Source organism: Psammomys obesus, unplaced genomic scaffold, assembly GCF_907164565.1.
Source record: "Psammomys obesus unplaced genomic scaffold, mPsaObe1.curated_primary_1811, whole genome shotgun sequence".
Classification (NCBI taxonomy): domain Eukaryota; kingdom Metazoa; phylum Chordata; class Mammalia; order Rodentia; family Muridae; genus Psammomys; species Psammomys obesus.
In genome coordinates this window covers 11,790,972-11,803,024 of record NW_026585691.1, presented here as the reverse complement: position 1 = coordinate 11,803,024, position 12,053 = coordinate 11,790,972, and the positions used below count along the sequence as shown (strand labels likewise).

General features: G+C 37.9%; 1 protein-coding gene across 1 annotated transcript in view; it reads right to left on the bottom strand.

The window, feature by feature from the left end:
- Myo5a (myosin VA) overlaps window positions 1–12,053 on the bottom strand; it is a 145,293-nt gene that overhangs the window by 53,613 nt on the left and 79,627 nt on the right. The window contains exons 10-14 of the mRNA XM_055596857.1: window positions 9,593–9,858; window positions 8,773–8,854; window positions 5,433–5,573; window positions 3,883–4,008; window positions 1,635–1,718 (exon numbers count right to left, since the gene is read on the bottom strand). Of these exons, the coding sequence (XP_055452832.1) occupies window positions 1,635–1,718; window positions 3,883–4,008; window positions 5,433–5,573; window positions 8,773–8,854; window positions 9,593–9,858 (699 nt within the window). The remainder of the gene's footprint in view (window positions 1–1,634; window positions 1,719–3,882; window positions 4,009–5,432; window positions 5,574–8,772; window positions 8,855–9,592; window positions 9,859–12,053) is intronic.

Genomic DNA, 12,053 nt, shown 5'->3' with positions numbered 1-12,053 from the left:
AAAGACCCAATAGTCTCAGCAGAAAGGCGTTATGAACAAGCTTTCAATATCAGGAGGTAAATGTTAGTGATGTATTAATGGTTTAAGAAAATAATTTGGATTGTATAGAAAAGGAGAAAACCCTGTTATCTTACGTGTATTTATATTTGATTTCAAGAAATTTGGAACTTTAGTGCAATTACCATAATCATATTTTTTTTATGGGGTCTCACTATGTCACCGTAGGAACTAGTTCTGTAGATCAGAGCAGGCTGATCTGAAACAGATATCACTGTCTCTGCATATCACACAAGTGCTGTGATTAAAGGTGATTATCGTAAATAAGTGAGTGGATACTAGGCAATACAGTTGAGTGAAAATTCCTGAAGCAGGAGGGACCTGAAACTAGTAATTAATCGTTTGTGCAACTCAAGTCACACTTGTAAGCACCAACTATTTACTGATCTCAGATTATTTAGAAAAAAAAAGATTTCCTATGAGACCACTTACACTGAAAAACAAAGTCATGTGATTTCATATCCCATAAATGTGTGGGCTGGGATACAGTTTAGCAGTAGAGTGCTCCTTTGGCAAGCATAAGGCCATAGACAAAACCCTCAGTATCACAAAAAACAAACAAACAAAAACAAAAACACCCAAACAATCAAACAAACAACAGCAACAAAAACAATAAAAAAAAAACCCCATCAGGGTAGTTAAGGAAGTTATTAATGATGAGTATAACATAATAATGGCTGCCTGTTAAACAAACAAATATATTCCCTGTTTTGCAGTCTAGTAAGGTTGGCTACACAAAAGAACTATTTTAACATGGTCTTGTACGGCCACATTCCAAAGAGGAACAATTAGTTCCTATTAGCTATATATGAAAACAGTATGGAAACAAGAATCCAGACAATTCTGTGAGAGGTCATGTACACCAAAATCTTAGCTTATGATATCATTGTAAAAGAAACTTTTATTCACCTGTTTCAGTTACTGTCTCAGAGAATTATTGCCTCTGTCTGCTAACCTAGGCCTAGTCCTGGAAGCTTCTAGTCTTTGTACAGTCTCACCTAGGCCTAGAATGTTTTCTGCCCCTAAGACTTACTGCTGAATAAACTCACCCTTTCTTGGTCTTCTGAGCTCTCAGCTGGCTGGCTCCATTCAGCTATTTTAGCTCAAACTCCTCTCCCAGCTGACTTATTCAATCTGGCCTTTTTCTCAGCCTCTGAATTGCTCTGCTTGTCCTCAAACTAACTCCAGCAATCTTTTCTAATCTTCTGACTCCTCTTTCTCTGGCTGTCTCCATCTTCACCTGTGTTCTTTCTCTACAACATGTTTTTCTAATACTGTCCTGTTAAAAACTCCTGGTATAACCGCCTCCTCTCTGCATTGCCCCTTAAGCAGCTTCCCTTTCCTCTCTGTTCTCCTGAGAGTTGGCTGTATCCTATTCTGTCAGATCTTTCCCTGATTTGTCAATATTTGTGCCTGACAAGTATTAAGTAAGTGTCATACATTTGACAAATTAAAAGCTGTAAATAAAACTGATTTTTGTTTAAAAAAAAAATCATTATTAGTGTTAAAGACTTGCGCTGAAGCAATTAACATTTTATGGAACATATCTTGATGAGAGTAAGTCTATCCGTGGTTACCTTGCTTGATTTAAGGACTTTAATTTGTTCTTCAAAAACGGTGTCTTTATTCTTTTCAAGAAAGCCTTCACACTGGTACTCCACCTGAAATCACATGAAAAATATCTCCTTAACTGACAACACTTTTGAAAAGATATTGTCGCCATCAGCAAAAGCCCAGGCTCTGTAACTAGCTCTCAGCAAGTGGTATTATCAGTCTTTCCTGAGAGATGTGTACCGTTCCCAGGGTGAAGTGTGGCACCTCACTAAAGTAGGCCTGGGGAGACGTAAGCAAAGGACTCCTCCGTCCTGCCACAGAGCTATCTGCACACCCATGCTTGCTGCTGCACTAATCATAACAGGGAAGAAGGGGAACCAGTCTCTATGTCCATCAATAGATGAATGAGTAAAGAAAATGTGGTGCATATATACAACAGAGTTTTGTCCAGACACAATAAAAAATGAAATCACGACATTTGCAGGAAAACTGATGCAAGGGGAAATCATTATGTTGAGTGAAATAAGCCAAACCAGAAAGACAAATACTTCATATCTTCCCTCATACATGGATCCTACATTTTAATTTGTGTATGTGCACGTGTATTAATGTAGGTCATGAAACTAGAAAAGAGAGCATAACAGAAAAGAAACATTCTCAATGGGGACAAAAAGGTAATGGAAAACATGTGACATTAAGGCAGAAGTGGGACTATGGGGTATGCTTTGGCACAACAGAGGAGGGCAGGAAACAGTGGAAAGAACTGGAGGAGGGGGACAAATAAGAAAAAGGATGAAATAAAATCCACAGCACATATCAGTAATCCCAGTACCTATGCGGTAGAGGCAGGAGGATTAGGAGTCCAAAGTTGGCCTCAGTAAATTTAAGGCCAGCCTTTAGGTATATAGACCTTGTCCCTAAAACAAAAATCTATTATATTTTAACTTAAAAACAAACAAACAAAAAACCCTAATAAAAAGCAGTGGAATAAAATAAAAATATGTAAACTCTAGCAAGTTTACAAACACCACTTTCCTAAGTAACAGTGATTGCTGATAAGCTGAGGTCAGAACAATCTATCGCTTCATGGGTAAGCAGACTTGTAAGCTGATCTCCTCCCCCAAGGCCAAAGAGAGTGCCTCATAGGCTGACCCAGTGTATAGCCTAAGCTAGCTCACCATCATATAAGCATAAGGGTCCCCCTGAGGTACTGGTTCTCACCTGTGGGTCAAGATCCCTTTGGTGGTGGAATGACCCTTTTACAAGGGGTCGCCTAAGACCATCAGAAAACACAGATATTTACATTAGGATTCATAACCGTAGTAAAATGACTGTTATGAAGTAGCAATGAAATAATTTTATGGTTGGAGATCACCACAATATTAAAGGGTTGTAGCATTAGGAAGGTTGAGAACCACTTCTCTGAGGAGAGAAAAGATCAAGTGGAGAGAGTATGGGAAGAAGTGAGGAACTGATGATGGATAGAGAAGAAGGGCAAATATTATATAATTTAGTAAAGTGAGCTTACTTGAGAATTAATTCCTTCTTGTCTGAAACCCTACAACTTCAGCCATTTGCCACTCAAGGGGTTCTACATCTCATACTCTTTAGATCACCTTAGTTGTCAAAAGGTTTCATGCCAGGACTAAATAATCAGAAAACTCTGTTTATAAAGTGGCTTCCAGAAAGCTCACAACACAGCCTATCCCACAGCTTCCTTGAGTGTAAACTGGTCACACAGTTCCTGACTTGCTAAGTAAACTATGCTTTCACAAAGAGTGACAAAAATACAGTTTCTGTTATGAAACCTGTAAGACCTTTAGAATTTTGCCTGCACTTAGTATGTTTATACACCATTTTTAACACTACCAGAAAAGTTTAATAAAGTCATCTATACCATATATTACATAAACATTAATATTTCTACACTTAAACATGTAAATACCCACTTTAATTAGGCTAAAATTATAAACAAATATCATGTGAATTTAAGTCAGAGATAAGGTTTGGTTGTAAAATGAGTTATGAAAACATTTTTTGGTTTTCAGTTTCTTGATTAAAAAATTTCAGACAAAATACCCATATTTATTTAGTATGTAATCGACTGACGTTAAAGTAGGAGAAAAGCAAGATGCCAGTACTGAAGACTCATTTGCTTAAAGGACCTTAAAGAAAGCAAGCACTGCAAAGAAAAAATAAGACTTGACTACTGATTTTTATTATAAAGTATTAAAAAGTATTAAAGAGAAAAAAGACAAAAAGTGTTCTTACTTTGTCAGCAAAATGTTTGATGATGAAAGCTTTGTTTGACATGCGGGGCTTCTCAAAGAGGGCACATTTGTTCAAATGTGTGTTGTATAGTTTTTGGGCCCATGTGTCATCTGTGCCTTTAGGCATCTTGGGAGAAAAAAGAAAGAGAAATGAGTACCAATGGTCTTCCGGTACATCAGGAATAGACACCAGTTCCTATGTCCAAGGTAGGAATTCGTTCTTCCTTTCAGCAGCACAAGCTAGCCACTGATGAACAGCATGGCTGAGACCATGGGGTGGCCCAGCAATCTACCTATACCAGGAATCATCAAATCAATACTTAATTATTTTTAACACAATAAAGGTTTTACAAGTTAAAGACGAAATAAAACTATTAGGCATACCTTTTTATAAAATTTGTTAAATGGAGAAAACATTTACACGCAGTGAAATACTAATTTAACCCAGTAAGATTTGAACTGGTCATCGACTCTTGCCATTTCTAAAAACTTTAGTATATGTCCCTGTTTTTAAGACAAGTACTTGAGTAGCCTCATTCTGTACACTCCTTACATTTTTTCCCTCTTATCATCACTAGGTTGTTATTTTTTGTTATGACAACTGTCATAGTCCTCTCCTCCCAATCCTACCCTCCCTCTTCTCCTCCTATGCCCCTCCCTCAGTCCAATGATAGGGGAGGTCTTCCTCCCCTTCCATCTGACCCTAGTCTATCAGGTCTCATCAGGACTGGCTTCTTTGTCTTCCTCTGTGGCCTGGTAAGGTAATAACATAATAAGTTTAGATTCTTATGAGGGCTAATATATGATAAGCTCTGATTTATTGTATAAATAAATTGTATAAACTAAAGAAAGATTAAGAAAAAAATAGATTTGCCTAAGGTCATTCAGTAATAAATTGGCAGATCCACTGATTTTCTAACATGCTACATCTTTAAATGTTAAAGCTAAACACTATTACTTATGTCAATAACAAAGAACTAGACACTATTCAAAACTTAGCTATTTAGAACTATTATTCAAAATAATTTTTTGTAGTTTCTTGTATTTCTTTCAATATGTCATATTGCTGAACAAAAACATTAAATATAAATTAAAACTAAAACGATAAAAAGTGGTAGCAACTGCACCTAATGTCAATTTGTAGTCACCTAAAAACAGAAGGAAAATTTTCCTCGTTTCAGTTTTAATTAGACTCCCTGGAGTTGGGGCCAGTGAGATGGCTCGGCATGCAAAAGCATGTGCTTTGTAAGCCTGAGGAGCTAAGTACAACTCCCAGATCTCACAGCTCAAGGAAAGAACTGGCTCATGAAAATTGTTCTGATTTACAATATGCCATGGCATGTGTGCATCACACACGCACGCACACACACTTAAATAACAACAACAAAAGATTTAAGGGGAAGCTTGGGGGTCTAGTGTCCCTTCAGAATGAAAGAGTGACCCCTGACTTGTTACGGTGATAGACTGAAGAGTCTCTGCTTGCCCCCACTTGTCTTGTCCCCTTGATGCATCTATCTTGGCAGGCTACGTACTCCAGGAAATCATAATCACCTTACACTCCTCATCCAGCAAATCTAGAATGCCCAGTTTAGATTCTATAAGATTGATGCAAGGCTGATTATCATAAAAGTCTATCAGTGTCCATGGAATTTGTTCCTTCATATATTCCTCCTGTTCCAATTTGAAGACATGCTGAAATAAAGAGAAAATAGCATTCTTAGATCATTACCATAAAGAATGTAATCAAGAAGAACATTTCTGTAGACTCTAACAGGGATGTCAACAACAGGATATAGCTCATGGCTTCCCACCTCATGAAGAAGCGTGACTAAAATCATACACAGAAGACCTCAGCTACAAGCATTCACCAAGAACAAATAAATCTAAGCATGTAAAATGTTTTTTTTTTTAATTTGTTTGCTATATTTGAGACAGGGCCTAAAGATGCAGACCAGGGTTAGCCTAAGATTCTCTAGGTAGCCCAGGCCAGCTTTGAATTTGCACTCTGCCTCAGCCTCCCAAGTGCTGGGATTACAGGCATGCATCACCACACCAGGCCTATAAATGTTTCAAATAGCAGAAAAATACATAGTCCTTGTGATTTTTTTAAAATACACATCTCCAAACTGCATCATATATTTTTGCCTAAACTTCTGTACAGGGCTATTAACATGAGGCACAGGAATGCCTTAGCTGGCATTGACCAGTAATGCAGAAAGAACGCTTTCCAGATTACTGAACATACCAGGCAGTGGTTCTTCTAAGCTGCTGTGTGCGGAAGGACGGGTGCCTCAGAATTAAATAACAGCTGTCCTTGTATGTCAGCCTTGATTGTTCTCCTCAGACAGGGAATCTAGGGCTCACTTTTCTGGAGTGTACACTGAATACTGGAAGCAGGCACGCACACTACCAATCCACGGATACCCTGCTACGGCTTCAGGCACCATCCACACCACTGTGCTCACTCTTTAATCGGATCATGTATTGAGTCTATACTATGTGTCGGTCACTGCATGTGGTCAACAGCACAGACATGGATGCTGGGAGAGAACTGGGAGAAGTCAGGTAGCCACAAAAACATAAAAGTACAAATGTTAATGGCATTACAAAGGAGAATAACAAAAATCCTCATCCAGATAGGGAAAGAGCTTGTGATCACATTCTGAGCTGAACAGAAGCTTAAACTGGTCCAGATGGGAAAGCCAATCCAACCACTGCCTCTGCTCCAACCAAGTTGGCTGACAACACAGCTTCTAATCTCACTACAGATGCTAATGACCGCTACTGGCTCTTAAGTTTCTCTTTACTTATTTCTTCTGGATTCTTTGGCTCACTCTTTCTTGCCATTTTTTTTTTCTAAATAAACTAGGTTTTTGTGGCTGTGACTTAACATACCTATTTTCTAGGACCCCAAGCTTTAGAACTCAAAAGTGACAAAATATTTTTGATACACATACACACACATACACACACACATACACACACACATACATACACTCTTCTCTCTCTCCCTTTTTGTGTACTTACAACTTTGACATGATATACTACACTTAGGGCAATATCATCGTGTCTCATTTGTAGTAATAATCCTTTATCAAAAAGACCATCCAAGCCAGGAACTGGTGGCGCACACCTTTAATCCCAGCACTTGGGAGGCAGAGGCAAGTGGATCTCTGAGTTTGAGGCCAGCCTGGTCTACAGAGTGAGTTCCAGGACAGTGAGGGATACACAGAGAAGCCTTGTCTCAGAAAAAAAAAAAAAACAAAAAACAAAAAACCCAAACAAACAAACAAACAAACCCCCCCCCAAACAAAACCCATCATGTAATCCATATGATTCTAACTAACAAATGTCTTCTGTTCTTTTTATTGATAAAGGAGTAAGCAAGGTACCATCAAGAACCAAGGATTTGGGGGCTAGAGAGACTGCTCAGTTTTTAAGAGAACTTGTTCTTGCAGAGGACCTGAATTCAGTTCCTAGTACCCACAGTTGGCTCACAACCATCCTTAACTGGATGAGAATGAGCCCTGTTATCATGAAAAAACCATAAGGTTTGAAAGATCACTCCTACATTATTTCATTGTATCAAACAGCTGCACTTGCTAAACAAAGATGGTTCAAATGTCTATCAAAGTACTTATATTTGATAATGTCAAACACCCTAAAAGTTTAAAATTTTAGTCCCAAATGTACACAACCCCAATCTGAATGCCTATATGCAGAAAATTTAAATTTTCTTTGCTATTTTTTTTTTTTAGTATTTTTTTCACATTTTAAAGGAATATGCTGATCAGGGAGCTGGAGAGATGGCTCAGCAGTTAAGAGCACTGGCTACTCTTCCAGAGGAGCCAGGTTCAATTCCCTGCACCCACATGGTGGCTCACAACTGTCTATAACTCCAGTTCCAAGGGATCCAACATCCTTACAAAGACTTATATGCAGGGAAAACACAAATGCACATAAAATAAATCATTTTTGTAAAAAAAAATATGCTTATCAGCTTTTTTGACTTCTCAATTTTAAACTTTATTTTGTCTTTGTTTTTTGAGTTACTGGTCTATATTCAGCAATATGTATATATAGACATATGTATATATGCAAAAGGTTTCCAAATCATAGAAAATAAAGTTTGAAAACAAACAGCATCTAATCACAGCACACTATTCTACCACAGTTGAAACCTTTTTTTCTTCTTTTAAAGGATGCACCAAAACCTAAAAATGAACTATGCTATCTCTAGCTTTACCTACTGCGGTAAACTTTGTTCTTTCTGAAAATTAAGGGTGCTTCTGAAGCACATTTCATTGTTTTACACTACTAAACAGTTTATAGATTAAAGTATGGATTATTTTGAGGAAAATTTATCATTTATTTCAGGCAAAGAATTGTTTGAACTGGGTGGTGTGTGGTGGCAAGTCTGTAATCCAATACTTGGAATGCAAAGTTAGCTCAAAGCTAATATGGACCACTCCCAAAATGCACCCACTGCCATTGCCTCAGTGAAGAACTTAGACCACTGAGTAGAGAATTATGAAATGCTGACATCTTGCTAACACAATAGATGGTGTTAGTTATAACTCTACATATAGTTGGCTTCCAAACAGCAAGCAGAAGGACTCAATGTTAGTGCCTGCCCACTTCCTGCATCTCTCAGTTAAATTATTTGTCCCAAATGTTCATTATTCCAGATAAGGAATAACTGCCAAAACATTTTTTCTAATGTTACATCAATTTGTAATGCTCTGTTCCCTGGCAGTTTCATTATTTTAAACCCAATAATTACAGTTCAGGAGTTTATTTCAGAGACCCAGCTTCTTAAAAACAAACAAATGCCTAGGAACTCAAAAGAAAAAATTATAGCAGAATTGTATTCAATAAAGGAAATTCTTACCATGTTGAATTGTTGCTGTAGTTTTTCATTTGCATAATTTATGCAGAACTGTTCAAAACTATTTATCTCAAATGTTTCAAATCTGTAATACCAAAAAGTCAGGTAGGAAGAAAAAAAAGAATAAATAGCTTTTAAAAATACTTAAAATATGCACCCACGGAAGAGAAAAATTAAGTTCCTTAACATGATCACATTTTCTTTATATCTCAGATAAAGTTTTGAAAGGTGGAAAAACAGACTATGATGAGCATCAGCTGAAACAAAGCTTCCCATTGTGTGGTCCTCCCTTGGGTGGTTTGTGAGGCTCATTCATTCTCCAGGAGGAAACAATAGGACTATGCTAAAGCCACAGTTTCTGTCAATGTATACTTTCAACATTTCACACAGAGAAGGGAGACAGAAATAGTAATCAGAGGTTCTTCTGAAAAACTGAACCAGAGTGAAAAATTAGCTGCCAAGCAAGTCCATGCACAGAAAGGGTTCACCTACAGTATCCAGTATCCAGAGAAAGCAACTAGAAATGAAAATATTTTTAGAAATCCAATAACTTATCATTCGAGAATCTGAAAAATAATTAATTGGAACTACCAACTTAGTAAATAGGCTTTGGAGTTGAGCTAATTTTTGTTTAAGCAATGCGTAATTATTTTTCTTTTTGGCATTATTTCATCTCCATCATCAAAGGCACTTCTGAATGGTTATAAGTAGAATTCCTTCTCTTCTCCAGTAGAAAACAAAATTAAATAGTGCTCAGTTTCAAAACACTCCCGACAAACAACAGGTTTCCAGCAGAGTAGGGCAGAAAGCCAAACGCACTTACCCATAAATGTCTAGGACGCCAATGAAAGAGTGCTGCTTGACAGCAGAGTGGAGAGCCTGATTGACGTGATCCACAATCCAATTAAAGAGCTTTGCATAGATGTGCTTTGCTAAAGCATCTCGGGCATTTGTAGCCTGCAGCTTGGAGACGGGCTTGATGTATGTCTCTGTGGCAGTAGCCAGCTTTCGGTGGCAGAGCCAGTGAGACATCTCTTCATAAGCCACTCCCATGAGGTCACAGAAGATGATAAGAGGCTCGTGCTTGGGCTATCAAAAGAGAATGTGTTATTGCTCATGGCCAGATCAATCAAAGAATAATTCCTGAAAAGGGAAGTAACACAATTCAGCACTATCTCTGTCACAGGGATATCAACATCACTTCCACCTCATCATTGAGCATAATCAAAAGCATCCATAACTCAGCATCTGGATGTCACTTCGCAATCTCTTGTAGGGTTCATTTTAAACAACAACAAAAACTTTCTTGGTTCTTCATAGATTTGCCTGTATCTCTCTTAGGACATATTCAATCACTCAGTCAGAAATTTGTCAGCTAGTCAACAAATCGGTACCAATAAACAAAAACAAATATGGCTCCTGTGTGGTTGAATAAAAATGGACCCCAGCAGCTCATATATTTTAATACTTGGTCCCCAGTTGATGGAACTGTTTGGGAAGGATTGGGAGATTTGTCTTTCTTGAAGGTGTGTCAATGGGAGCAGATTTGGAGGTTTCAAAAGTCTATACCACTCCCAGTGTCTCTTTATATCTACCTTATGCTTGTAGATCAAGACATAAGCTCTCAGCTACACCTGTCTGCCTGATACCATGTTCCTTGCTGTGATGGTCATGGACTCACTCTTTGAAACTTTAAGCCCCTAATAAACTCTTTCTTCTATAAGTTGTCTTGTTCATGGTATCTCATAATAACCAGTGCTTGCAGTTCTAAGGGACATAGATATTGAAGTGTAAAAGATATTGAAGTGTAAAACACTGTAAAGAGGCAAACACAGTACTGAGAATCCACAGGAGAGAAGTTCACTCTAGCCAGCAAGGCAGAAGACAATGAACTTATATCATAGATTAGGATGTGAAAGAATAGCAGGTACTTGTTGGTCAAGAAGAGGAAAGCTGTCTAAGTTGAGGGTAACAGCAGGAGGAAAAAATAACTTCTGTAGTAGAAGGGAAACCAGCAAGAGGAGGGGCTAAAATTACTAAAGTAAAGCAGAAAATGTGTAAAATAAAGCCATAAAGACCATGGTTGACCTTTATTCGCGGGCCACTGAAGGTTTGAAGATGACAGTCTGGTGTTACTTAAGGGGTTTTTTAGGTTGTAATTCTTTAATAACTGACATATCCCTGCATCCCTTACATGTCTTCTGTAGACCTTATGTGAATGGATGCAACTACTGATCTTGAAGAAGTGATATGTGCTACAGCATGGATAAACTTTGAAAGACCACATACTTACATGATTCAGTTTATATTAGTGTCCAGAATAGGCAACTCTACAGAGAAAAGAAGTAGACCCAGGAGTGTTTGAGTTGAGGAGATGAGGGGTACAAGTTGGCAATAGGTAAGGGAACTAGGCTTCCTTCTGAAAGTATTTTAAGTATTTGTGGTGATGGTTGTACATATCTAAATATCTATGACCATACTCAAAACTATGTATTGGTGTTGGTAAATAAATTATATCTCAATAAAGCAGCTTTTGAAAAAAACTCGTGCTAGATATGATTATGCACACTTGTAACACCAGCATTCAGCAGGCTGAGGCAGGAGGATTGTTACAAGTTGAGGCCAACTTAGGCCACAAGACAAGACTTTTTTTTTTTTTTTTTAAGTAGTATTTTCTTAAAAGAATTTAGGAGTTTAAATCAGACCCATCATTTTCTCCTTTAAAAAAAAAAAAAAAACTAGGGACAGAGAGATGATTGAGTGGGAAAAAGAACTTGCCACATATGATGACCTAACTTCCATCTATGGGATCCAGGTAAAAAGCTGGGTGCAGTTTGTATCATCTGGAATCCCAGTACTCCATGATGATATAGAAAGCAAAGACAGGAGAACTGGCTAAAGGCTCCTACTCTAGAACACCAAGAACAGGTAGAAACAAGAGACCTACCTCAATGGGGTGGAAGGTGAGAACCAACTCCCAAAAGATGTACTATGGATTCCACATGTGGTGGCACATACATGCCAGCACTCATAACATATAAGTGGATGAACAAACAAACAAGCAAACAAATAATGAGGCTGAAAAGATAGGACAGTAGTTAAAAGTGCCTGCTACACAATGATCAGGACTGGAGTTTGGGTCCTAGTACCCAAGTAACAACCCAGTGCTTATAACTCTAGCTCTGAGAGATCCAATGCCCTCTTCCGGCCTCTGTACACATACAGTATTGTGTACCTGTGTGCTTATACATGCGTACAAAAACACAGAATAAATGAATGAAAAT